This window comes from Eutrigla gurnardus (genome assembly GCF_963514095.1).
Source record: "Eutrigla gurnardus genome assembly, chromosome: 19".
In the NCBI taxonomy this organism is placed as follows: domain Eukaryota; kingdom Metazoa; phylum Chordata; class Actinopteri; order Perciformes; family Triglidae; genus Eutrigla; species Eutrigla gurnardus.
The window spans coordinates 17,415,981-17,442,795 of record NC_139930.1 but is presented as its reverse complement, the minus strand read 5'-3'; the positions used below and the strand labels follow the sequence as shown (position 1 = coordinate 17,442,795).

Sequence of the window (26,815 nt, the reverse complement as noted above, 5' to 3'; positions counted from 1 at the left end):
CAGTCGCATGTTGTTGATCACAGTTCTGTATTAAAAGCATCCTGAATGCTGTACAAAGAAGTACATCAGAGTCTGTCAGAGAAGCATGTATTTGGCATTCGGTCACAAATTCGTGTCATTCAGTGTTTGTAATGAGTGGAACTGGATTTGTAAAGATTTACTGGTGGCTTTGCATCGTAGGAACGGTTCACTGCCAATAAAAACAAATTGTGTTTCCTTGATTTAATAGTGACATTTATTAATATTAATAATGATCCCTTAGGCCATTAAGGCAAATCTTACATTACAATTTGTCTTTTACTGAGATCATAGTGAACTATAATTTAAACTTTAATTTAGCATTATAAAAATGTATTTATATGCGTTATTCTTTTTTCAGATTTGATTCACTTTATAACTTTATAATGTTAAAAAACGATTATAAAGTAATTCTGAAATGGTTTGTAATGTGTTATGAGTATAAATATAACGTGTTATAAAGCATTATGAGTGCTCATGATGATACGGAATGGTGGCAAATAGTTGAACAGGTAAAAATGTATTGTGTTGACACAAATATGATATGATATGTATGGACGGCCACAAATAAAAGCCAAAAAAAAGGAACATAATATTTAAACGGAACTGAATATTCTTTTGTTGAAGTTTGCAGGAACAATACCAAACCCAAAGGGGGGTTAATCATTCCAAACATCTACTAATTTAAAATGTTTATTTTGCCTGCTGTTTAAAAAGGAAATGAGTGATAAGAAATGTGTCATATTAATAATATTATATTAATATTTGACTTTGTGGTTTCACAGCTGCAGGACGAGCAACAGAAAGAGTCTGATAGGAAGCGGCCAGTCTTCAGGGTTACCGCGACCTCACTCCCCTCTCTCATCCCTCACAGGTAAGTGCGTATTCACGTGCACGTCTTATTATCTCATGTGTGTCACCGTTTCCTCACCCCGGTGTTGCATTATGTTACTGAATGGAAGTAGAAGGTAGAACATTTGACATGAAGCTTAAAAGAGGGGAAAAAAAGGTCCAATGTGCAAATCAGTGACTCTGATGAAAATGATACTTATAACAACCAGCAACCGTTCTGGAAACCGACGACTTCAGTGTCGATGTCAGACGTTTGTGTTCCAGCCTCGAGGTCATAGAGACACAAATGAACAATTAAGGAAAATAATCGGTTATTCATTTGGCGAAACATTTCATTTTCATTGTGTAGAATCTGGTGATATTCTAGAACAAATGCATGACGAAGACAATAATCTGCAGACGAATAATGTAAATGATGCGAGGTAGCGTCTTATCTCCTCTCAAGGAAGATTTCAAGGATTGTTTCAAGGAAGTAAAAACTCCATCAAGCATGTTTGTGATATCGACTCTGCTGGAAGACGATTCTTTGCTTGCAGGTTGTTTTGCCCTTTCTTTGAAATCTGTTTTTTGGTGTTTATCTGGTGTTTTTCTTGCAGGAACGAGCCCACAAGACAGTCCGAGGAACTTCTCCCCCAGTGCCTCAGCTCACTTCTCCTTCGCACGAAGGTAGAAAACACGAACATTTGATCTGCAGCCGAACAAACGAGCCGGTTCAGACAACAAATGCGTTAAAAGTCTCAACATTCAGTACATTGTTTATTTTATGCCATTTGGATATGAAGTAATGGTGTATTATATTTTTGTTTATTATAATCCACAGTCATTGCCACAGAGCAGACAGGTAAACTCCATATCAGGCTTTTTATAATCCCCGTATATATAGTTTAATCTCCCTTCATCAGTTTGTCTCGTAGTCTTCATCGCTTCTCTAATTCTAAGAACAAAACAGCAAAAAAAGGTCACTTTTCATCTGTAATCATGTGATCACTACGACTCTGAGTGTACATTTACGTGTTTTGAATGCAAACGTGGATTTTTTTCTGCATATTTCACGTTTTTTAAAAGATAATTTTGTTTATTTTGCGTTTGTCTTGTTGTGCGACAGGACGGACGGGCGTCGCTGGTCGTTGGCTTCGCTTCCCTCGTCTGGATATGGAACCAACACGCCGAGTTCCACCGTCTCTGTAAGTATCCACACAAGCTCACAGATTTTAAAATGATCATTTTCACTATATGGAAAAAAACTGCTCAGCCCGAAGAAAACCCTCATTAGATGATGCTTGAATATGATGTAAAGTGTCTGCAGCTTCTTATTTCTTCTATTCTGATACAAAATATATGATCTGCAGACGGAGCATATGATGCATGTAAACACTCACGTTTTACAGGAATTGCAGTGAGTCATGTGTTTTTTGTTTTGTGTGGTTTTTGGCATTTCCTTCCATTCACGGCGCCGACTGACGGATGGGCGTCCCTTGTTCTGTAAAACGTCACGTCGTTCTAGAAACAGTAGCTTTGGTTTGTTATAAATGCAATATAAGTACTTTTTATTTACCTGTTTAGGATGATTGTAAAGGAACAGTTATATTTATCTCCCTGCTAGAAAGTGAAAGAGCTTCCTTCTCAAAATGACTATTCCTAAAATATTGCAGGAAAACATAGGATTTTCTGTTCTGATATTTTTCTTGAAACACCAAAGAAATATATCTCTATTTTTTTCTTTTCATGTATGAATATATGTGTTTCATTTCCAGTCGTCCTGTTCATCACAGGAGAAGCTGCACCAGCTGCCCTTCCAGCCGACGCCCGACGAGCTGCACTTCCTCTCCAAGCACTTCTGCACTGAGAGCATCTCCGGGGACGAATGCCGGCGGGCGACCGCCATGCGCCCGCGCTCACGCAGCCTCAGGTACATGCCTTCTCCGGACCAACCCTCACGTTGTCACGGAAACCACCTCAGACGCTGATTATTATTTATTTTTCCTTTCCAGCCCCGGCAGATCTCCGTCGTGTTACGACCACGAGATTATCATGATGAATCACGTCTACAAGGAGCGGTTTCCTCGGGTAAGTCACTTTTTTTTACCGAAAAATTCAAATATGTCCAAAAAATCCACATTAACATGACTACAAACCTATAATACGCAAATATAAATCTTCCTGTTTGTTAAAAGTGGTAAACGAGGCAGTTGTATTTGTATAGCAGCTTTCAACAACAAGGTCCTGGGCCTGGAAAGCATTGCAGACCTCCGATCTAACGACTTACACCTCCCCCCCCCCTGCAGGCCACGGCTCAGATGGAGGAGCGTATTCAGGAGGTGATCCGCAGCAGCTCCCCGGAGAGCGTGCTCCCCCTGGCGGACGGCGTGCTCGGCTTCGCCCACCACCAGATCATCGAGCTGGCCCGAGACTGTCTGGAGAAGAGCCGGCTGGGACTCGTCACCTCCAGCTACTTCTGTGAGCTCACCGACAAGCTGGAGAGGCTCGTCCAGGAGGTGAGCTCCGTCCTCGGGAACCACGCGGCTTCAAACCAAACATCTTCAATATGAGGACCCAGTGCTTTCCTTGAGTTATGAAATATGATATCTGGGAAAATAGTAGTCTTTATGGACTTTTTTACAGGTTGCAAATATGTTTCCTGATCCAGGTAGAATCTTTTTTTATGGTTTTTGCAAGAAAAATGTTAGTTTCATTTATTTGGATTAGAATAAAAAGAAGTACAAAAAATGTTTTGCTTTTTGTTTTTTTTTAAATCATGCAACCACGTTTATAAAAGTCTTTAAGGTTTCTGGAAATATCTTCATAACAGTAATCTTTGTTAAATGACTCTGGGTTTTTATTTTCGGGGGGAAATTAGATGTTTAGAGCTCAAATGTGATCGTGATACATGAGTTTTGTGTGAAAAACTACAAATGGTGTTGCTGTTGTAGTCCACAGAGAGGTCGGACAGCGAGGAGGTGAACTTCATCAGAGAGCTGGTGAAGAAGATCCTCATCATCATCGCCCGGCCGGCACGGCTGCTGGAATGTCTGGTAGGTTCAAGCATTCATAGTTATAATGCAAATACATCTGTTTGTAGTTTTTAATTATTATCTTCCTGAGTCTGTCAGCCAATAGGAGAGCAGTGCATTTGTTTTCTTACTTGCCTACTTCTCTTCTTTAAAACATTATTTTTACTATCTTTTATTATCTAGCAGGCATCTCTTGCATATCATTTACATACATCCAGGTTAAATAAAGGTTAAAAAAGCACTAACAATCTACCAAATGATAATGTATGACAGGTTTTTTTTTTTATTGTCGCTAGGCAACTAGTGAACGGGTTTTTAAATGAGCCGTGAACTGTACGCTACCTTTATAGTTAATTATACAGTTTAAATGAATGCTAACAACGTACCAAAATGAATTTACCTCCCGCTGTTTCCTGCTCAGATCTTTTCCAGCGTTCAAAACGCTGAACGCTGCTTTAAATCCCCGAAGGTGCATAAAGCAGGACGATGAGACGCTGAATCAGACTTTTTTTTCACGTCTTAAAAAAACGTACCAGGTTCTCCTCCAAAAACCCTCCAGATATGTATTAAAGCGCCCCGTTGTTGTGCAGGAGTTTGACCCGGAGGAGTTCTACCACCTTCTGGAGGCCGCTGAAGGTCACGCAAAAGAGGGCCAGGGCATCAAAACGGACATCCCGCGCTACATCATCAGCCAGCTGGGACTCACCAGAGACCCTCTGGAAGGTAACGGGATAGTTATAATAATAATAATAATAATAATAATAATACAATTATTCAAACATCTTCCCGGTTAGACTTCAACGACTAATGTGTCATAACACTAGGGGTGAGTATTCATAAGAACCTCACGATACGATACGTATCACGATACTTTGGTCTCGATACGATACGATACGTATCACGATATTGCGATATAAATAAAGATGAAAACACAAGTACCTGTATATGTACATCAGATGATATTGATCAGAGGACAAATTGAGTCAAAACTATTTCATTCAAAACAGCCTCTCCATTTTATTAATTCCCATGAAATTCACTGGAATAAATATTGAAAATAAAATGAAAAAGGATAAAGTACTGCACAACGCGTCTAAACATGAATCTTTTTTTTTTTATCGATCTTTGGAGTTGAAAAATCGATATTGTATTGGGCGGCAAAGTATCGCGATATATTGCCGTATCGATATTTTTACCCACCCCTACATAACACCATGAAATGAATGATCCAATATGGGAGAAGAGTAGTTAATTAAGTTCCGCTTGGCATCGGATCGTCGTTATCGTAGTTTCTTGGAGAAGCAAAGTGATGATTCTATAAATAAATATAATGCTGAGTGTCGTTGTCGGCGGCGATGCGAAGGATGTGAAGACGTTGTAAGTGTCGTGGTCGAGGGGCCGTTAAAAAACACATGACTTAATGTCCTGCACCCAACAGCCTGTCTCTCTCTAATGACCCGTCTGTCTCTCCTGATTCACATTCATTAGGACTAATTAGAAAGCGATGGCGTCCCCACACACCGTCACCCAGATCCACTCAGGATCGCCCAGCGCAGCAACGCTTTACGAGCAAGGACAGATGTTAAATAGCACGTTGGAAATGTGTTTATGGGCCCTCGAGGGGACGACAACACACACACACACACACATGGACTTTGGCATGGCTGCACACACACACACACACACCATAATAAAAGATGCAAGGTGGTTTCTAATGAGCACTTTCTGGAGTGGTGATTTTCTAAATGGGTGTTTGTGTCGCCACATCTGCTTCCCGCTCCATTTATCCTCCGTTCCGATTACCTCCGAGTCAGCACCTCCACCTAATAGCTTTATAAAGGCTGCTGCTTTTTGGTTATAGGTTTAAAAAAACAAAAAACTGCCCAACAGAACATGATGGCAGGTTTCCATATGAAGTTATAGGTTTATGATGCACTAAACTTTCTTATTATTTGATTTTCTTTAGAAATCGCTCAGCTGACCAGCTGTGACAGCGGCATCGCAGAAACACCAGAAACGGACGACTCTGTAAGCTCTCGGGAATTGATTTCTGCGTGTTTTGATCTGCTCCATCATCTTTTAGCTCGCAGGTAAAAGATTTCATCAGTGTGATGAGTTCATGAGTCTCTTCCTGCCTTCAGTGTCAGAGCCTCAGCGCGGCCCTGCGGAGCCGACGGAAACCCTGCGAACTGGACTTCGAGATGACGAAACTCATCAGCAACGGCGCCTACGGGTGAGGACGTCCTTCCATATCGGATTAGCTAATCTCACCAACTGTTTCTCCGAGGGCTGTCCTTCTGTTTCCTACTATTGTAGGTTAAAAATGGAAATAGAAATAAAAACAGAGCAGAGAGAGGGGGGCAATATTCCAAGACAAACGTAGCAGATTTACCAGATTATAAAGTAAAAAATGTACAAGAAAAAAATCGAAAATTAACGAGATTATAAAGTCGCAAATGTACGAGAAAAAAGTTGCAAATTTAGCCAGATTATAAAATTGCAATTTTACGAGATTATAAAATTGTGAATTTACACATTTACGAAACGCTAATGTTGCTACTTTAACAACGCACAATAATTTAAACACAGCAATATAAAATATAATACACATCGGACATCGTACACAGCAAGAGTTATTTTTTTCTTGTAAATATGACTTTATAAACTTGTAAATTTGTGACTTTTTTTCTCATAACTATGCAACTTTATATACTCAAATACACAATTCACTGATGAATTTGCAATTTTTTCGTTTACCTTTTCTATTTTTTTTCTCATCAATTTGCAAAAAAAATCTAATAAATTTACGACTTTTTTCTCATAAATTTGCAAAAGAAATTCTCAGAAACTTGCCACTTTTTTCCAGTGCATTTGCACATTTTTTCTCTCTGAATATTGCCCCCATCTCTCATGTTTTTTTTTATTTTTTATTTTTTTCTAAAACGCCGCTGTAGTTGTAGGAGTTAGAACCTCTAGGAGGTTATAATAGATAATTTTAACAGATTTGATTAGACAACCTGCTATAATATCAGGTAATATCTATTTTTCTTTTATAAAGATGCATTTTATGGAAGTAAGTTATTCCCTCATTCTGGGAAGGATGAACCAGTGTGGGCGGAGTTAAACCCCAGCTGACCGGTAGCCTGTTTTCCAAACACAGAGCCGTCTATCTGGTCCGTCACAAGGAATCGAAGCAGCGGTTCGCCATGAAGAAGATCAACAAGCAGAACCTGATCCTGAGGAACCAGATCCAGCAGGCCTTCGTGGAGAGAGACATCCTCACCTTCGCCGAGAACCCCTTCGTGGTGTCCATGTACTGCTCCTTCGAGACGCGGCGCCACCTGTGCATGGTCATGGAGTACGTGGAAGGTCAGCGGTAGTTTGCTTGTTTGTAAATGCTCAGCTCTCAGTTGGCCTCTGACCCCGTGGTCCATGTCTGCAGGCGGAGACTGTGCCACCCTCCTGAAGAACATGGGCCCGCTGCCCGTCGACATGGCCCGCATGTACTTCGCAGAGACGGTGCTGGCTCTGGAGTACCTGCACAACTACGGCATCGTCCACCGAGACCTCAAACCAGACAAGTGAGACCTCATCAGCATATTTGGATGTTAACCAAACAGTCTGTAAACTTTTGTTTGGTCAAATCAGGCGTTCAAATTAAAGACCGTGAGCCGCCGGCCGTTTAGCTGCTAGACATGTTAATGAGAAAGACTCATAAATAGAATTAAATTCTCAATATTTATTTACTGATCTGAAATGCAAAAAGCAAGGAAGTGTTTTCTTGTTATATATATTACTTTTTACGTTGTGATATTAAAACTGCTACTTAAGTAAAGGATCTGATACTCTCCTCTTCCTCTCCTCTTGCTCACGTCTCCCTCTCGTCTTCCTCTTATTTTCCTCTCGTCTTCCTCTTGTCTTCCTCTCTTCTTCCTTTCCTCTTCCTCACCTCTTCCTCTCATCTTCTTATCGTCTTCCTCTTGTCTTCCTCTCATCTTCCTCTTGTCTTCCTCTTCCTCTCATTTTTCCTCTCGTCTTCCTCTCCTCTTACTCTTGTCTTCCTCTCCTCTTCCTCTCTTCTTCCTCTCCTCCTCCTCACATCTTTCTCTCCTCTTCCTATCGTCTTCCTCTCCTCTTCCTCTCGTCTTCCTCTCATCTTCCTCTTGTCTTCCTCTTCCTCCCATTTGTCCTCTCGTCTTCCTCTCCTCTTCCTCTTGTCTTCCTCTCATTTGTCCTCTCGTCTTCCTCTCCTCTTCCTCGTCTTCCTCTCGTATTCCTCTTCCTCTTGTCTCCCTCTCGTCTTCCTCTTCCTCTCGTCTTCCTCTTCCTCACGTCTTCCTCTCTTCTTCCTCTTCTTCTCCTCTTCATCTTCCTCACCTCTTCCTATCGTCTTCCTCTCCTCTTCCACACGTCTTCCTCTTCCTCTCTTCTTCCTCTTCTTCTCCTCTTCATCTTCCTCTCCTCTTCCTCTCAGTCTGCTGGTGACGTCGATGGGACACATTAAGCTGACGGACTTCGGCTTGTCCAAAGTCGGGCTGATGAACATGACGACCAACCTCTACGAGGGACACATCGAGAAAGACGCCCGCGAGTTTTCTGATAAACAGGTTTGTCTTTTTTTTTCGTTATTATCTGAGGTTTTTGTACTTTTTCCACAAAGCGTATTTGGAGTATTTCTTGTGTTTTTCCTGTGTTTTTGTGTATCAGGTGTGTGGAACACCGGAGTACATCGCCCCGGAGGTGATCCTGAGACAAGGCTACGGGAAGCCGGTGGACTGGTGGGCGATGGGCATCATCCTCTACGAGTTCCTGGTCGGCTGCGTGCCGTTCTTCGGAGACACGCCGGAGGAACTGTTCGGTCAGGTCATCAGCGGTCAGTAGAGCAACTTAACATCACATTAACATGACTGTTGATGCCTCATGAAGAAGAATGCTGTCAACCACTAAACATATTTCCTTCATTATTGATAATATAATATTTTTTTATATGTTTTCTTCTCAACCATTACACACAGTATCTTTTATGACTTATTTATTACATTTAAAAAAGACAGAAGAAAAGATTATATTCTATTATACGACGGCTTATTTGGGAGCGAAAGGGGAAACATTACGAGAAAAAAGTCACAAATTTACGAGAAATAAGTAGCAGATTTACGTTTACATACAGATGAGTTTATTTTCATGTAGGTCTACTAGAGAATTATTTCTAATATTGATGGATGAATAACTTAACAGAATATAATACACACAGGCTTCATACACATCAAGTGAGCAAATACTTTATAAACTCATACATTTGCATTTGAATGTTATTTTCTGAATATTGCCCGCCCTCTTAGCTCTAATACGCCACCGTATTGAGGATTGACTAAGAAAAAAATGAATAAAAGCAAATCAGAAAATAACAAAATAACTAATTACATCAAGGTAAAAACAGAGTTAATTGTCCGCTCGTAGTCCTGAGAGGATGAACGGGTAAATTCAGTGGTTCCTTCCGCTCCTTCAAGGGTTTTAATTACAGAACATGCAGTTATTAAAAAAAAAAAGTTTTTAATGCTCTCTGATGTTTGTATTTAAAGATGAAAATAAACTACACTCATTAATTCATGTCAGTTTATGGATTATAAAGAATTACTAAACATTCTCACAGCGTCTGGCTTTTTAGATTCTGTCGAGTGCGCAAGAGAAAAATAAAATATGTATATATATGTAAATATTAATATTTCTCTATTTATTAGACTCGAGATTTCCCCGGAGCGCCAGCAGCAGAAACAGATGGCAGTAAATGTAATCGGCTTGACTTTTAGACCACGGGTGAAGGTTTTAATACATTCTGATGATGTCACTCCGTGTTCTTCTTGTCGTCTCCACGGCAACCGAACTCTTCATCTTTGTCATCTTGTCGTCGGTTCGGGCTCAGATGTGTTGGTTTGGGAGTTGTTGTGTTTTTTATCTGACGGCTGATTTGCTCTGCTCTCCGTCAAACAGCAGCGAGTCTGAGAGTGACGGTTAATTAACGAGGTCTGAACATGTTCCACCGCCCGCACATACATATTCATAACCCCCCTTCCCCAAATTTGATTAAAAAGGGGGACAAACGGTGCAGACAATCAGCATAACACAGACAGGCTTTACCCCCCCTTCATTCTTTATCCACGAGGCTTTTCACCAAAAATAAAAATGTAAATGACCTCATTCTTCGTTATGCTTACGCCTCAGAACTGAATCTGGTTTCTGCCCGGCGTTGCTGCTGAAGCTGTTTTTGAAAAAAGTGTCACGATTAGGTGAAAATTCAATCGTAGAATTTAAAAAGAAAATGCTTGCAATGATAATCTTATTGTTCTGGTTTTGTGTCACGTAGGAGTCTTTGTGTGTCTCACGACTCGATTCATAACGATCCCCACATCTAATGTTGTCTTTGAGTACCTAAAAAAGCACTATATAAATCATGTTAATTATTATTATTACCTTAAAACGGGTTTCTGCAAATCCACCTTAAATGCAAAAACGCTAATTATGAATGTTTCCTTCCTCATATTCACCATTAAGTTTGGAATGTTTCTCGTTCACGGCATTAAAGCGGATGTAATGGAGCTTCCTGGTTTGTCGGTGTCGCTGAGTTTTTATGATTCTGACGTCGACCTTTGTGTGTTTTCCAGATGAGATCAACTGGCCCGAGGGTGAAGATGCTCCGCCTCCCGACTCCCAGGAGCTCATCACCTTGCTCCTCCGACAGAATCCTCTGGAGAGGATGGGCACAGGTACAGAGCTCGGTCTGGACCAGACCAGACCACCATTAATCCCCATGTGACCCCCTTAGCGCCGCTTCCTAACTCTGATTCACGACTAAGGGAAGAAACTGAGGTCATGAAAGGTCATGAGCAGTTTATTCCGCGGCCTCCTCACCTCTTCCCTTTTTGATCAACATTTCCCCAACAGTCCGTGAATCTAGTTTCTGAGCCGGGACAGGGGGACTCACGTTAGTCCAGTACAGTCTGGACCTCCCCATCTCGAAAGAAAAAAGTAGCAATTTGCCAATTAAAAGAAAAAAGTAGCAAGTTCACAAGAAAAAAGTAGCAAATTAAAAGAGAAAAAGGAGCAAATTAAAAGAAAAAAGTAGCTAATTTACAAGAAAAAAGGAGCAAATTAAAAGAAAAAAGTAGCTAATTTACAAGAAAAAAGTAGCAAATTAAAAGAAAAAAGGAGAAATTAAAAGAAAAAAGTAGCTAATTTTTACGAAAAAAGTCACAATTTAACAAGATTATGAAGTCGCAAATTTACGAGAAAAAAGTTACAAATGTTCTAAAAAGAGAGGGGGGATATTAAGTGAAAATGTATCTTTTTTAAAAGATAGTAAAAATAGTAAATATTTTTTCAATAAGTCACAAATTAACAAGATTATGAAGTCCACATTCCTGAGAAAAAAAGTTACAAATGTAGGAAACAAATTTCAGAGAAAAAAATGACAAATTTCCGAGAAAACATTTCCCCTGAAAGCTTGTTTGAATGTTTTTTTGATTTAATGAATCCCTTCGGCAGGAGGAGCCGGCGAAGTGAAGCAGCATCCGTTCTTCCACAACCTGGACTGGAACAGTCTGCTGAGGCAGAAGGCCGAGTTCATTCCTCAGCTGGAGTCCGAAGACGACACCAGCTACTTCGACAGTGAGTCATCCAAACCCACGACCGCTCACAAATCAGGGAGCTGCTGGTCGTCGGCCATGTTTGGAAGTTTGATTCAAAATGATTCCTCATCATTTAGACGATGTGACGTGGAGTAATTTGGAGGCTTGAATTTCCACCAATCAGCCGTATAAAAATATTCGTAACTAGCTTTGAAAAGTACATTAAATAAACAAGGTAGACATTAACTATAACTCCCATGGTGCATTTCAGCAAGAACCATCCAATCACAGAGCTTAAAACAGTCGGAACAACATCAGCAGCTTAAACCAATTGTTTTATGTTTAGAAATGAAACTCAATCATTTTAATTTCCATAAAACTGTGTGAGAACATTATTTATATATATATATATATATATATATATATATATATATATATATATATATATATATATATATATATATATATATTCAAATGAAATCTGATTGTAATGTAATTTCTCCTCCTTGAATCACCTGGTGGCTCTTATAATAATAATAATAATAATAATGATAAGACGTAGTAAGTGATTGCATTGGGAAGAGAAAGCCGTCTAACTGTCCCGTGTCCTCTAGCTCGCTCTGAGAGATACCATCACCTGGAGACGGAGGAAGACGACACCAACGATGAAGACTTCAACGTGGAGCTGCGTCAGTTCTCCTCCTGTTCTCACCGGTTCTCCAAGGTACGACGCGAGAACACGATGGACATGAGCGTCCGTCGTTTTCTTTTCTCTCGTGGGAACAGAAAGCATGAGGGAGTCGTGTTTTATATGGAAATGTCTAGAAAACACAAGCCCACGCTATTAAAACCTAGATGTCGGCTTTGCATATATTTTCCGCTTGCAAATCAGATTGGGGGGGGGGGGGTTATTGTGGGAAACAATGCAGTGGTGGAGCCGGGGGTGCGTGTTTTAGTGCTGCATTGCAGTACGCTCCCCTCTCACGTCAACACAAAGCAGTACAGTGTCTCAGCAAGCAGCGGGGCGCCTCAAAGGAAGTTTTTTTTTCTCCCTCAGCTGCACCTAAAACTAAAACTAAGACTAAGACGTGATGAAGTCTACACCCAGACAGAAACAGCACCTCCACATGGGAAATGTTAAAAACCCTGATTTAATAGATCATTTTAATTTTACTATCTTTATTTTATTTTATTTGTATTTATTTATTTATTTTCGTTTCTTTTTTTTTCTTTTTATCTTTTTATAGATTTATTATTTTTTTATTTAATTTATTTCTTTTTCTTTTTCATATGATTTTTTTTTTCATTTCATTTTTAAGTTGTGCTGTATAATGTACTCAAATTTAGATTTCAATAAAAATTTGAATGAAAAAAAACAATAAATAACCTTTATAGTTGCAAGATTTGAAAACTACAATTCAGTGTAAAAAAAAATGCATTTACATCACAAACATGTATTTGCCGTTACTTGTCCTCGTAGATCATAAACATGACGATGTGTGTTTTTGACTCTCATCTTGCCTGCATGCACTGAAGTAACTGGTGGTCTCTGGGGGTCTTCAGGTCTACAGCAGTCTGGATTTGTCCCGGGGTCTCCTGGAGGAGAAGGGCGAGTCGGAGGGGAAGAAGAGCGAGAGCCCGCTGACCGTCGACTCCCTCAGCTGGACGCCCGACTTCACTGAAATGTAAATATTGAATTCAGAGATGATTTACATCTCGGGGGTCAAAGGGTCACCAGATAAATCTGAGGGGTCATGAGATGATTCATGGGAGAAAAGAGAAGGAAAAACAAAGCTCTGTATTGTATTTAGAAGCTTATAATGTGTTTTTATTTGCAGATTTTTTGCTATAAACTGAGTCAATATATGTAATTTTGTGGTAATTGATAATATTCGATTAAAGAGATGCAATTATTTTTAGAAAATCACCGACTGCACCCTTATGAAGAACGAAAAATAAATGATTTATTTATTCTTCTGAAAAAATGGGTTTGTGTCTCTAACCGACAATTTTCTTATTTTTCTGTATTTTTTTTTTGTAAATTATTCTCACAAGTTGAGTCATTTAAGCCACTTGGTCTATAATTTGTTCCACTATCCATCAATACTCTGAGTAGTTTGTAGCTTTAATGATTTGGTCCTCGAAGTAGACGAGCAATAATCCTTCTTTGTAGGAGCAGCTTGTCTGCAGCAAAAGCAAGGCTCTATTATTATTATTATTATTATTATTGATGCAAACTAACATTTATTCCACCGCCCTCCTTCAATAACTGCAGATTAATGAACCGTCTCCATTACAAATCTCAGCACAAATACACGGTTATAGTAGTTTCCCTCATACATCATATATTATTCACAGATATCGAGCAGCGTTCAAACTGAACACTAAAAGATAAACTTCTGTTCCGTCCTGCAGGCCTTCGCTGTCTCACTCCACGGACACGGACGCCGTGAGTCGCGGCCTTCATCCCGCCGCGCTGCCGAAGTTCGCCATCTCCGCGGAGAGCGAGGGGGACGAGACCTCCGGCCTCGGAGACGCCAGCAAGACCTCCTACTCCACCGGAGAGCTGCTGCTGGACGAACCCGACGCCACCACACCGGGCAGCACCCACAGCGGGGCCACGCTCTCCGGTACGACGGGCTTCATTTCTAAAATAAAAATAAATAAAACACTTCATCCAAGCTTCTGCTGTTCAGTGTGGATGAGAAGATCGATGCCACTCTCATATCTTCACTCTAAATATGAAGCTATATCATGATTCAAGAATAATTAATAATGTATCCTGGTAGAAAACCATGTGTGTTTCCCCAAATCTCCAACAGCTGTTTTAAAGAATGGAAGAATTATATCTATAATCCAAACAAATGCAAAAGTCAACTGCTCACTCGACGCTCATCTTTGTCTGATAACCAGGAAGCTTCTCCGAACATCTGGACCAGCTGACACCCAGAGGTGAAGGCCCAGAAAGCCCCGACGGTCCCGGCCTCACCTCCTCGGACCCCCGGGTTCCCCAGAACAACTCTCTGAGGCCGGAGAGCGCGGCGGAGAAGACCGGCGCCGTGGCCAGAGTCCCGAAGTCCGTGTCCACCGGCGCCCTCTCCCTCACCATCCCCGGAGGTAAGACCACCGATCCGGGGAGATCGTATCAGTGTGAAGGAGCCCAGCTTCCTACAAACACTGATTGTTTTATTTTCCCCCAGATATCTTCGGGGTGTCTCCGCTGGCGAGCCCCCTCTCCCCGTACTCCCTCTCCTCGGACCCTTCCTCCCGAGACTCCTCCCCCAGCCGGGACTCCTCCCTCTGCACGGCGAGCCCGCGGCAGCCCGTCCTCATCCACAGCTCGGGCAAGAAGTTCGGCTTCACGCTGCGGGCCATCCGGGTGTACGCCTGCGACGGAGACATCTACACCGTCTACCACATGGTCTGGGTGAGGAGGACGCGACCTTTGACCTCCAGGCTGCTTTCGTGACGTTTTGTGGCGTTAAAGTAAACCCTGTGTGTGTGTGTTTGTTGTATCAGAACGTGGAGGACAGCGGGCCGGCTCACAAAGCCGGACTCAAAGCCGGAGACCTCATCACTCATGTGAACGGGGAGCCGGTCCACGGTCTGGTCCACACCGAGGTGGTGGAGCTCCTGCTCAAGGTGAACCTCTTTAAACTGCACCTTTAAAATATTTAGTCTTCAGTTATACGTTCTTCATGAGGCTGAAATGAACATTTAGTTTTGTTCTTGAGTAAATATTAATTTAGTTACCGAACTTAAATCAGCTTGAGGACCAAAACTGGATCCTTTCAACGACAGAAAAGACTTCTGTCTCTAAAGTTTCTTCCTTCCTCTTCAGAGCGGCAGCAAAGTGGCGATCTCCACCACCGCGTTTGAAAACACGTCGATAAAAACGGGTCCGGCCAGGAGGAACAGCTACCGGAGCAAGATGGTGAGATGTTCCAAGAAGCCCAAGAAGGAGAAGACGCCAGAAAGGTAGCGACCTTCTACGGAGACTGTGTTTGTTGTTTTAAATGTGACCACGTGGTTTGGATTTATTCTTAAATGTTCCTAAATATACATTTGATGCACTTATTTGGTTATTTTTTAATGTATATTTAACCTTTAATTAGCCCCATTGAGAATTTAAATCTCTCTCAATGGAGTGAAGGCCAAGTTTCACACATAAAAGCACAAAAAAACGATTTCAATTTAAAACCGAAAAAATTAAAAATTTAAGAACAACATGAAAAGTTTGTCTCTGAAAACTAAAAAGGAAAGTCAGATGGAAGACCTCTGAGCTCAGTTTATCAGCAGTGCAGTAAAAGAGCTGAGTGAATGACGTGAGGGAGTGTGTATGTCTCCTGTTGGCCTCTAGGGGGCAGATGCACAACACTGAGGCAGGATTCCAATGAGTGTTCTGCCTACAGGAAGGTTATTCAGCATATAAAACACAGTTAAAGCAGCCTGTAGAAATGTGAATTATAGACACAAGTGTTTATTTTGAATCATATTGCAACTCCTATTTTATGTTATTGTTGTATTCCTGTATGTATATTTATCCATAGATTTTAAATCAACAATGCAAGTAAACCTGAAATCTGTGCTAAATGTGACATTTTCAGTTCTTGCTTCTCTTGTTTTTAATACTTTTGTATTACACAGTATTACTGTGATGTACTTTATGAGTGTTTGTTATTATCTGTGTGCTTGTATTGTTTTATGAAGGTCTTTTGTGTCTGTCTGACTTCTTTCCCAGACGGCGTTCTGTTTTCCGGCGGTTCGCGATGCAGCCGTCTCCTCTCCTGCACACGAGTCGCAGCTTCTCCTCCCTCAACCACTCGCTGTCCTCCGGTGAGAGTCTCCCCGGCTCCCCCACCCACAGCCTCTCCCCCCGCTCCCCCACCGCCACCTTCCGCCCCGCCCCCGAGCTCACCCAGTCAGGTGGAGATCTTTATCTACTTCTACTCTTATTGTCATCTCATAGATTCTATATTAAGTTTAATTTTTACCCTCCAGGTGGAAACTCGTCCCAGAGCAGCTCCCCGAGCTCCAGCGCCCCGAACTCCCCCGCCGGCTCCGGCCACATCCGTCCCAGCACCCTCCACGGCCTCGGCCCCAAGCTGCCGGGTCAGCGGCTCCGCCAGGGGCGCCGCAAGTCCGCCGGCAGCATCCCTCTCTCTCCTCTGGCTCGCACGCCCTCGCCCACCCCACAGCCCACATCTCCCCAGCGCTCGCCCTCCCCCCTCCTCAGCGGGCATCCCGTCGCCATTTCCAAGACGACGCAGGCCTTCCCGGCCAAGATACATTCCCCGCCCACCATCGTGCGCCACATCGTGCGCCCAAAGAGTGCCGAGCCTCCTCGCTCGCCCCTCCTGAAACGCGTCCAGTCCGAGGAGAAGCTGTCGCCGTCGTACACGGGCGATAAGAAGCACCTTTGTCCCAGGAAGCACAGCCTGGAGGTGACGCAGGAGGAGGCGCTGGACGAGGAGCTGAGGCCCGGCGAGCGCGACTACACCGTCCTGCAGAGCGTGGAGGAAACGGCGTGCGAGTCGCTGGCGATGGCCCGGATCCGCCCCGTGGAGCAGGGCTGCCTGAAGAGGCCCGCCGGCCGCAAGATGAGCCGGCAGGAGTCCGTGGAGGAGCTGGACAAGGAGAAGCTGAAGTCCAAGATGGTGGCGAAGAGACAGGACTGGTCCGAGAGGCGGGAGTCTCTGCAGAAGCAGGACGCCCTGCGGGACGCCGACTCATCGTTGTGTGGCGACGACCGGGACGAGGGTTTCCTGGTCCGAGGCCCGGACTCCGAGGCCAAAACCGGCACCCTCAAAGACGTTCTGTACAAGAAACTGGGCGTGGCTGAAACGTCCGGCTGCTGCGACAGCGACGGCGGACTCAGGTCGACCCTCTGCTCCGTTCACCCCGAGTGGCAGCACCCGAGCAGACCGGGCAAAGACGGCATGAAGCCGGACCGACTGGACTTCAAGGCTCCCAACATGGAGTTCACCAGGAAGAGGCTCTCCTTCGAGGAGCGGGAGGACTGCATGTGTCGCCTGTCCTCCGGCATCCACGAGAACCTGCACTTCGGCTCCACCAGGTCTAAGAGCCTCCAGCTGGACGCCGCCATGGGGGGCATTCACGCCAGCGCCGAGGGCCTCTCACCAAAGCTCTTCCCCGGCCGAGGAGGAGGAGGCGGAGAGAGCGCCGTGGAAAAGCTGCAGCTCATCTCCTCCGCGGACTCGCCGCTCCGGAAGACGTCGTCCGAGTATAAACTGGAAGGACGCCACGTCTCCTCCCTGAAACCCCTGGAGGGGACCCTGGACATCGGTCTGCTCTCGGGGCCCAGAGTCTCCAAAACGGAAACCTGTTTATCCAAGATGGCGGAGAACGCGAGTGACAGCGTTCCCTTGAGTCCTCCCATTTGGCTCCAGACCCCCGCCGAGAGACTAATCCCCCAGGTGAAGACCGTGGACAAGCTGAAGAGTCCCCTGCCATGTTCCCCGAGCCCTGAAGCCGTTTCCTCTCTAAACAGCATCGTCGCCTCCAAAGATCAGGCGAAGAACGGCGAGGTGAAAGTTGGCGACTCGTTAAAGACTCAGAGCGGCAAAGCGGAGGCGTCGAGTTTCGCCATCAAACAGGAAACCAGGACGGCTCTGAAGTCCAGCTCCTCGCTGGCTCACGAACACAGAAATCCCCGACACACTTCCCACTTCTCCTCCTGTGGAAAAACGCCGTCCATACGGGAAGTCAGCAACGAGGACCAGGAGGACGAAGCGGAGGCGGAGGAAGTCGAGACAGACGCGTCTTTGACTTCGGCGGAGCCGGAGGTGAACATGAAAGCCGAGCCGACTCCGGCTGCCAGCGAACCGTTCGCCGTGAGCATGAGCTGTGGTTTGGCTGGAGGTCGGTGTCGGAGCGTTGAGACAAACACCACCTCGGTTCCTGAGGTGAACGGACAGAACAAGTCTGTTCCAGAGAACGTGCAGCTGCTACATATCTGCATTTCAAACACAGAACCGGTTTCTGTCACATCGGCCTCCGCTCCCGGGCGCCAAGATAAAACCTGCAGCTTGACATCGGAAGGTGAAAGATCCGTTGGAGAGGACGATTTGCGATCTAACGGATCGGCCGTGAAAGAGAAGACGGAGGAAGTCGACACCTGCGTTGCGGTTTCCTCGTTAAATAATGTTATGCTGAGCGTGAATAAAAAGTTGGTGGACGCCGTCGGCGGAGTGGAGAGTAGCAGCGCGATGCTGCTGAAAAAAGGGACTCTCGTCTCGCCGAAGACGAAAACCAACGTGATCGAAGCACAACTCAAACCGTCTGATCCAGAACGCTGCACCGCCAAGAGAGAAGAAATCAAAGAAAACGCTGCAAAACAGAAGTCGCCAGCAAATGAAAACGCTTCGATGCCCAAAAGTAAGTGGAGGCCTGACTCACAGCCTTCACCGCACGCCGCCGCCATGAAGACGGAGATGAAACCACGAGAGGTGAAATCTCCCGTTCCAGCTGGCAAAAGTAGTCCGACTTCAAAACCGAAAGATCCGTCAAAAGAATCTCCGCTCTCGACTTCAAACGCTCACGACTCCAAACGGCGAGACGCCTCGTTTCCTTCCAGGCGAGAGGAAGCGCTCCAGCTGACTCATTCTCCCGCTGAGTTGAAGCAGCAAGAAGCTCCGCCCAAAGGCTGTGTGGCGACCTCGGTTCACATGGACTCCAAGGCGAAAGCTCTCCCTCTGAAAACCAAAACATCACCGCCAACGCAGAAGACCCCTGTAGCTCAAACGCTGACGCTGAAGACCCCTGTATCTCCAACCCCAACACCGCAGATCCCCGTAGCTCCAACGCCGACGTCGAAGACCCCTGTATCTCCAACCCCAACACCGAAGACCCCCGTAGCTCCAAGACCAACGCCGAAGACCCCCGTATCTCCAACCCCAACACCGAAGACCCCCGTAGCTCCAACGCCAACGTTGAAGACCCCCGTAGCTCCGATGCCAACGTCAAAGACCCCAGTAGCCCCAGCTCCAACACCAACGACAAAGACCCCTGTAGCTCCAGCTCCAACGACGAAGACCCCCATAGCTCCTACGCCGAAGACCCCCCTAATTCCAACACCAACACTGAAGACCCCCGTAGCTCCAATGCCATCGTCGAAGACCCCCGTAGCTCCAACACCATCGCCGAATACCCCCGTAGCACCAACACCATCACTGAAGACCCACGTAGCTCCAACGCCAGTTATAAAACTCGATGCCAAACACAAAGACTCCTCCCCCAAAAACCAGGCTGTGTCTGTGAGGAACCATCACGGCCAGAAACCAAAAGAAGCTTCTTGTTCGCCTCGTCAGCCGGCGTCGGACATCCCCTCCACGCCGGATCCACCGCCACCGGTGCTGCCGAAAACAGCGGCCCACGGCAGGATCTCCGGCTGTGTGACCCAGGAGGGTTTGGTCAGGGTCTCCAAGGAAGGCCCCAAGGTGGACGTTCAAAAGGACCCGGATCCCAGAACCACCACCACCTCCAAGTCCCCAGATAAGCCGGCGTCCCCCAACAAGAAGGAGGCGGCCGAGAGGAAGAAGGTGGCTCACGAGGTCCCGTCTGCACAGAAAAACACTAAACGAGACGCGTGCAGAGCCGCCGCCGCTGACAGGAAGCAGCAGAAGGAGTCGCCGCGTAGTTCTGGCAACAAAAAGTAAACAAGGACGGGTTGAATATATCAGCTGAATTATTATTACTATTACATTAGTGCAAAACATCATCACCATGCCTTTTTTTTGTTGTTTAGTTTTGTTTGAGGACCGGGCAAGCTGTTACACAGAGGTGTGTGTGTGTGTGTGTGTGTGTGTGTGTGTGTGTGAGTGTGTGAGTGTGTGTGAGTGTGTGAGTGTGTGAGTGTGTGAGTGTGTGTGTGTGTGTGTGTGTGTGTGTGTGTGTGTGTGTGTGTGTAAAGCGATCGTTTGCTGATGATTTCTAGGTGTTTTAGTGAGTTGAATGTTTGGGGGCGTGGTTTCTTGAGGCGTGGCTTTTGGGGGCGTGGCCTCACCACTGTCGCAATGTCCTGCAGAGTCGGTGCCATGAATGATTTTTGAATTGCACTCTTTACGTGGCGTCTCGGAGCAGCTAAAGTCGTTTTAATGCAGTAGAGACCACGACGTTTATCACCCGACCCGTTTCTGTTCAGTGTGATCCGATCTTTTGTACGTTGGGGGTTTTTTTTGTTTGGCGGTACACGAAAGGGGAAACACACTTTTCACCTAAAAATATTAATAAAAAAATGTAAAAAAAAACACACGGAACCATCTCCTGGTTCTCGTTATCCTAAATTAGCTAAAGGGGCCTTAGAATTATGGGAAATACAGCCTTTGCTGTTCTTGGCGTGTGTGTGGTGTTTATTCACATTCCTCTGACATCTGTAAATGTTTTTTTTATGCAATATGGTGTAAATATGACAACACTGTATAAAACCGGGATTCGTGGGCTCACATGATTCGTCGTTTGTATTATATGTATAGATTTCGTCATTTGTTTGTACGCTCGGTATTAAGAGCTCGATAACTGTGGTCTGAAGTAAGCTACCGTGATGTGTCTCAAAGGCATCCTCCTCTTTATTTTTATTATTAGTTTTCTTTTTACATGTTTTCACATGTTTGACGAGAGAGGCTAACTGGGCTATTTCTAAAAAAAAAATGTAGCAGAAAAATACAACAGAACTGTGAGGGTTTTCCCAAGGTCTTTATTGTCGATGAGTAAAATATGAAATATTTGTTGTGCGATTCGAGGGAGTTGAATCAGATATTTCTGTCGGTTTGGGACCCGGTCGTCCCCGGTTACGAGTGTATTTAAGATCACGTGACTCAGAGAGCTGCGGGTTTCAAAAGGGTGATTTTTTTCCTTCGATGTCTGGTTTCAGTCTCGGTGTTGTTCAAGTGAAGTGTTTCGATGTTTCAAAGGACTCTTCGTGAAGAGCAGCAGCTGTTTTTAAAAAAAAAAGCCTCACCTGGGTTTGAGATTTTTATACGAGGATTATTCCACGTACCAATAGTTCGTACATTGGATGTTAAATACTCGGTACTACGCATATAGGCTGTCATATATCCACTTTCTGCAACCGACACACACACACACACACACACATTTCTGTACTGTAGATGCCTTTTTATCTGCAAAACCTCTAAAAGGAGAACCAGACGGTAGCCTAGGACACTAAGTATGTAATGCAGTATTTGCTCCGTTGTACCGGCTATATTAAAAACAATATCATGTCTGCGACCATATACTCTTATTTTGAAAATCCCACTTGACAGAATCCAGTTTATGTAAGAAACGTGAGATTTTAAATGTTAAAAGAATCTGATGTTTGCTGAGAACAAAAATGCACCTTAATGTTCAGTTCAAAGTGTGAGATTAGAACTGAATTCTCCTCTCAGATTTCAATCTCTGAATTTAATTTGAACAAATTGAACAAGCTCCTCCCCCTTCCACATCTTTTTCTTTTTCCCTCCCGTGACGAAACTTAAATCCTCAAAAGCACATTCAATGTTTGTTTACGAAGCATCATGGATGTATATTTTGTATATTGTTGATTTGCCAAATCTGTGTTCTGTGTCAGAGATGCTGTTGTTTATAGTTGTGCGCGACAGGAACGCTTAATAAGAACATTTGTTTGTGATGTAATCAACGTCTTCTCATACGTCACGATACTTTCTCCGCTTGTCTTTTCAGTGTACTTTTTCTTTTCTTCCTCCGTGCAGAAATTAGTATTAGATGAACTCGCTTACGATGGTTTGTCTTTTAGAATATGTGCAATAAAAGTGTTTTGAGTTTTGTATTTTGCCCAAGGAAAGCTCTATGGATGTCATAGATGTTGTATATTAAAACAGATATTTATACTTCTAATGTTGCGTAATACTGAAAATAAAATGGAATTATAAATTAATCTAACCTTTTTGGCCCTCTTTTGATGCATTTGGTACGGTCCGCATAGATTAACAGCCAAATTAAATAGTACAATACAAAAAATCCAGGGCAATGCTTTATTTTATGAGTTCATAATTTCTGAGTAATTGAGAAGTTTCCTGGATTTATTGAAACAATTTGCTCGTAATTTAATGCAAAATTAGAATAGAGTAGAAATAGTCAACTGAACATGCAGAAATAATTAAATAAATACATTTAATATAAATAGTAATGTTTAATTGTATATTCAGTTGTCTACAAGCAGGCATACGATTCAATATATGAGGAGAATAGCATTTGTTATAACTGAATAAAACATTAAAAACATTCTTAATTATATTAATTGTATTTACTTTGGTTTAAATTAAGCAGTTCTGTCATGTAAATTCCTATTTTGCTTTAAATAATAACCAACATACATGTTATTTTCAGGGAAATTCCCAGGAAATTATTAATATAATATAAATGAATATATGACATATTTGTAAAGTTGAGTGTCTCCAGGCTTCAGAACCACCATAGACTTGAGATGGAAACTGAGTTTAGAAATTCCCAGACGGTCCAGAGTCCCCAGAAGTGAATTAGAGACGCTTCCTGTCTTCAAAATGTCTAAAGTGTAAAGTGATTGCTTGAGACCGTGGGAGTTGCAGTGTACCACCAACAGGGGGCGGTATCCTTCCACCTGAGTGCTGTGATGTCACTGCTCAAATAGGTCCTCTGTTGCACAACTTCCAGTGATACAGAGGACACATTTGTGTCATCAGGCCCTCACATAATAATACAGGACATTAATCTGTATTTCAGTTTCAAAAATCTGTGAATTTGCATGATTTGTTTTCTGTTAATGTATTTCTTTGTTTTGAGTCGCGAAAACTCTGATAAATACATAAGCTGTTGGTGTTCAAATGTAATCACGTTGTTAATGACGCAGAGTGATTACTAAGTAAATATATTAGATAGGGTAATGAGTGGGGGAAATCCTCTTAGGGTTTGGGAACAGTTGGGAGAAGCTATATACTATAGGATGAGTCACCACAACATACGTTCTTTACAGGATCTATAGGATTAATGATTAGTGACTCATTTACTGTTATTCATCGGGTCTGGTGTTTTAAAATGAAGCAAAACAAAATCCTCTTTCTCCGTCTCTCCCCGTTGTTGTCGCCTTTCATTACCGCGACTCCCTTTTTAATTTCGCCTTATAAATAAACTAATGGGATGAGCAGCGCAGAGATAATGGATTGTGAGGATAATAAAATGTATCTTCATTGTACATCTTCCAGAGCCTGGAGGCCGGCTGGTCTCTAATCAGCTTTAGACTGATCAATACTAATGATGTGATTGACTATGTGTACATGTGCACACAGGCCACCCATGTACATTGTAGAGAAAAAAACAAAACAAACGGTCTACAGCTGATGGTTAGCAGGTCATAATCAACAATTTAAAATAATAATCATTTTTATAATAAGCACTAAACACAAAGTACAGCTGAGGCTGATGGGAATGTCATTGTTTGTTGGACTAAGTCAAGTTTTGGCCTGATGGTGGCGCTAGATGGAAAGTTAAGAGATCAACAAAGTTATTTCAATTGACAACAACCTCCTGTTCTGAAAAAGTGAAGCCAAAAGTGCCTTAAACTTGCATTCTCTCTGCTGGCCACCAGGGGGCGACTCCTCTCTGGTTGTATAGAAGTCTATGAGAAAATGGTCCTACTTCTCTCTGCTGACCACCAGGGGGCCACTCCTCTCTGGTTGTATAGAAGTCTATGAGAAAATGGTCCTACTTCTCTCTGCTGACCACCAGGGGGCGACTCCTCTCTGGTTGTATAGAAGTCTATGAGAAAATGGTCCTACTTCTCTCTGCTGGCCACCGGGGGGCGACTCCTCTCTGGTTGTATAGAAGTCTATGAGAAAATGGTCCTACTTCTCTCTGCTGGCCACCAGGGGGCGACTCCTCTCTGGTTGTATAGAAGTCTATGAGAAAATGGTCCTACTTCTCTCTGCTGGCCACCGGGGGGCGACTCCTCTCTGGTTGTATAGAAGTCTATGAGAAAATGGTCCTAATTCTCTCTTGATGTATTATCTCAGTAAACATAGTAAACATGAGTTTATGGTCTCAATCTCTAGTTTCAAGTCTTCTTCAATCCAGCATGATGTTCATTTAGTACATTATGGTCCATTTAGAGTCCAACAGACCAGAAAGCAGGGGATGCTTTAGGGGGCGGGGCTTACCTGCTGATTGAAAACAGGTTACCATGGCAGCACTACCGTGGCCATGCTACCAATGCAATTACCTACTAAGATTACAGTAACGCTTAGCTGACTTGGCTAATTTTGTTAGCAGCTTCACACCCGTGACATGGTGTCAGTATGATCCATCCTCTGAAAACCATGAACCTGTCCCAAATTTCCAAGAATTTACGCAATTGTTGAGATGTTTAGCTTTAAACTAATAATGTTAACATCAAGGTGGCTCTAGAGAAAATGTTCGGGGATCACCAGAGTCTTTAGAAATCCTCTGGGGACCATGATATGTAAAATATGTGCCAATCTATGCTGTATGTTTAAAGATAAGCTGGATGAGTTACTATTTTGACGTGCTGGTGGCACTAAAGTGAAAATAAGGGGAGGAAGAAAGTGGTTAAGATGAATCCTCTGGGAACCAAGAATGTCTGCACCAAATGTCATGGCAAACATTTCACTAAAAGTTAAAAACCCGGACCACGTGGTGGCGCCAGAGGGAAATTAGGTGGTTCATCAAAGTCGGCGGGAACCTCTTGGGGACCATGAATGTTCACATATAATATTGGTAGAAGTATTTAATGGAGACCAAAGTGCAAGGATGAGGATGTTGCCAGTAGCTGTGGTTGAAACATAAGATTGTGTTTGTTTCTTTAAGGAGTTTGTGGTCTTTCAGACAAACACAAAAGAGAAGAAAAGGCGGAGTGAGACGTTGAAAGCGGCGGTGGGAAGATTGCTTGTTCCTGTGGACTCACACAATCTCACACAGATACAGATAAATCCACTCTGGCCCGTATTAACTATTGTTGCTGGAATCCGTTCAAGTACATTCTGTGACTTGGGGGCCGGCCAGAAAACTCCAGGCCAGCGCTCATATCTCATGTTGCAACTAATGGCTTCTGGCCTCCGAGCTCCAGTCCTCCGCCACAGGCCGACACGCACATGTAGGGGAGGGGGGGCGAAGCGGGCTCGTGGTGTAGGCGGAGGGTTCAATCCCGTGTTAAGAAGTAGTGTAGTGTTGTGGTTTCTGTGTCTTCGCTTCACCTTTTTGTGATTTTAAAGAAGAAACCTACATTGATCCCAACGTGACTTCTACTTAACTGGCTTTGCACATTAAAGCTGCTGTAAGACACACGTAAATCCTCGCGTTATAATCAAAGTCAGTCGACGTTGAGCCGGCCCTGAAAACGTCCTTGATCCTTATGTAACGGTTCAAACCATCATGTGCCCCCCCTCCCAGAGCCAAACCAGTCGATCATGTGACACATTTCACTGTGTTGACAAAGTCCCTTCTACCACTTTGCATCATGAAGCAACACACACACAGGTAAAAGTGTGTGTGTGGGTGTGTGTGGGCGGTCGAGTGTGGGCGAGCGACTGCCGAAAGCACACACAATATGGAGATTGTGAACGACCCTGGAAACACTAATAACAGAATATTATTTTGAGAGTTTGTGGAAAAATCGGCCCCGTGTTGCAACAATAAAATAAATAAACATTTAGAAACTGAAAATCTCGTGCTGGATGTGATGATGCAATGCTGTTTTTTTTTTAATCGGGTGCTGGGACGTTGGAAGCAGCTTCTTTAGGGGCTCCTTGTGTGGCGGGAGAGAAAAACAAAGCAGCCCGTTGATTAAAAACCTCCTCGGAGGCTGTGTCGTTACGGTGAAATGAGAGGATGACGATGATGTACGGGTGCATGATATTGTGGTTTTTGTGCGAGGCTGCTAAATGGCGGGTGTGCAACCTAACTATGTATAAACCGACTCGGTTGCCTGGGTCATCAAAGTGACTGCACATTACGTACCTTCGGTTTGGGAATTTGCTTTTGTCACTCGATGTATTATTATAGAATGACTTCATGGAAGTCGACGCACAGACTGCTGTTTGTTTTCTAGGTGTTTTAGGCACCACACTTCAACACATCAAGGCTTTACTTTTATTGTTGATTATCAAGCTTACAAATAAAGTGATATAAAGCATTCTGACTGGAACCCATCTACCGAGCATCAGTGGTTTCAGTGACAAGGGGTGCCCGCGTAGAGCCGAAAGGTAAGGTTTTCTTGTGTAGCAATAATCAGTTCTTTTAACATCCCTGTTGTACAATGACAAAAAGTTGAACCTTGAA

General features: G+C 43.7%; 1 protein-coding gene across 8 annotated transcripts in view; it reads left to right on the top strand.

The window, feature by feature from the left end:
* The window catches only part of mast4 (microtubule associated serine/threonine kinase family member 4), a 62,648-nt gene extending 40,224 nt beyond the window's left edge, over positions 1 to 22,424 (top strand). For 4 of the 8 annotated variants that reach the window (XM_084035102.1, XM_084035100.1, XM_084035106.1 and 1 more), the window contains 26 exons: positions 804 to 892; positions 1,467 to 1,536; positions 1,691 to 1,711; positions 1,976 to 2,054; positions 2,625 to 2,779; positions 2,862 to 2,937; positions 3,156 to 3,365; positions 3,801 to 3,902; positions 4,472 to 4,604; positions 5,848 to 5,909; positions 6,023 to 6,114; positions 7,042 to 7,250; positions 7,324 to 7,462; positions 8,356 to 8,488; positions 8,589 to 8,754; positions 10,544 to 10,645; positions 11,424 to 11,546; positions 12,121 to 12,230; positions 13,070 to 13,191; positions 13,922 to 14,136; positions 14,420 to 14,623; positions 14,707 to 14,933; positions 15,026 to 15,148; positions 15,348 to 15,484; positions 16,248 to 16,432; positions 16,508 to 22,424. In XM_084035102.1, coding sequence (XP_083891228.1) covers positions 804 to 892; positions 1,467 to 1,536; positions 1,691 to 1,711; positions 1,976 to 2,054; positions 2,625 to 2,779; positions 2,862 to 2,937; positions 3,156 to 3,365; positions 3,801 to 3,902; positions 4,472 to 4,604; positions 5,848 to 5,909; positions 6,023 to 6,114; positions 7,042 to 7,250; positions 7,324 to 7,462; positions 8,356 to 8,488; positions 8,589 to 8,754; positions 10,544 to 10,645; positions 11,424 to 11,546; positions 12,121 to 12,230; positions 13,070 to 13,191; positions 13,922 to 14,136; positions 14,420 to 14,623; positions 14,707 to 14,933; positions 15,026 to 15,148; positions 15,348 to 15,484; positions 16,248 to 16,432; positions 16,508 to 20,184 — 6,961 coding nt within the window. In that variant the 3' untranslated portion in view covers positions 20,185 to 22,424. The remainder of the gene's footprint in view (positions 1 to 803; positions 893 to 1,466; positions 1,537 to 1,690; positions 1,712 to 1,975; positions 2,055 to 2,624; positions 2,780 to 2,861; positions 2,938 to 3,155; positions 3,366 to 3,800; positions 3,903 to 4,471; positions 4,605 to 5,847; positions 5,910 to 6,022; positions 6,115 to 7,041; positions 7,251 to 7,323; positions 7,463 to 8,355; positions 8,489 to 8,588; positions 8,755 to 10,543; positions 10,646 to 11,423; positions 11,547 to 12,120; positions 12,231 to 13,069; positions 13,192 to 13,921; positions 14,137 to 14,419; positions 14,624 to 14,706; positions 14,934 to 15,025; positions 15,149 to 15,347; positions 15,485 to 16,247; positions 16,433 to 16,507) is intronic. The other 4 variants (XM_084035103.1, XM_084035107.1, XM_084035105.1 and 1 more) reach the window with 2 other exon arrangements.
* Positions 22,425 to 26,815: the final 4,391 nt, after the last annotated feature.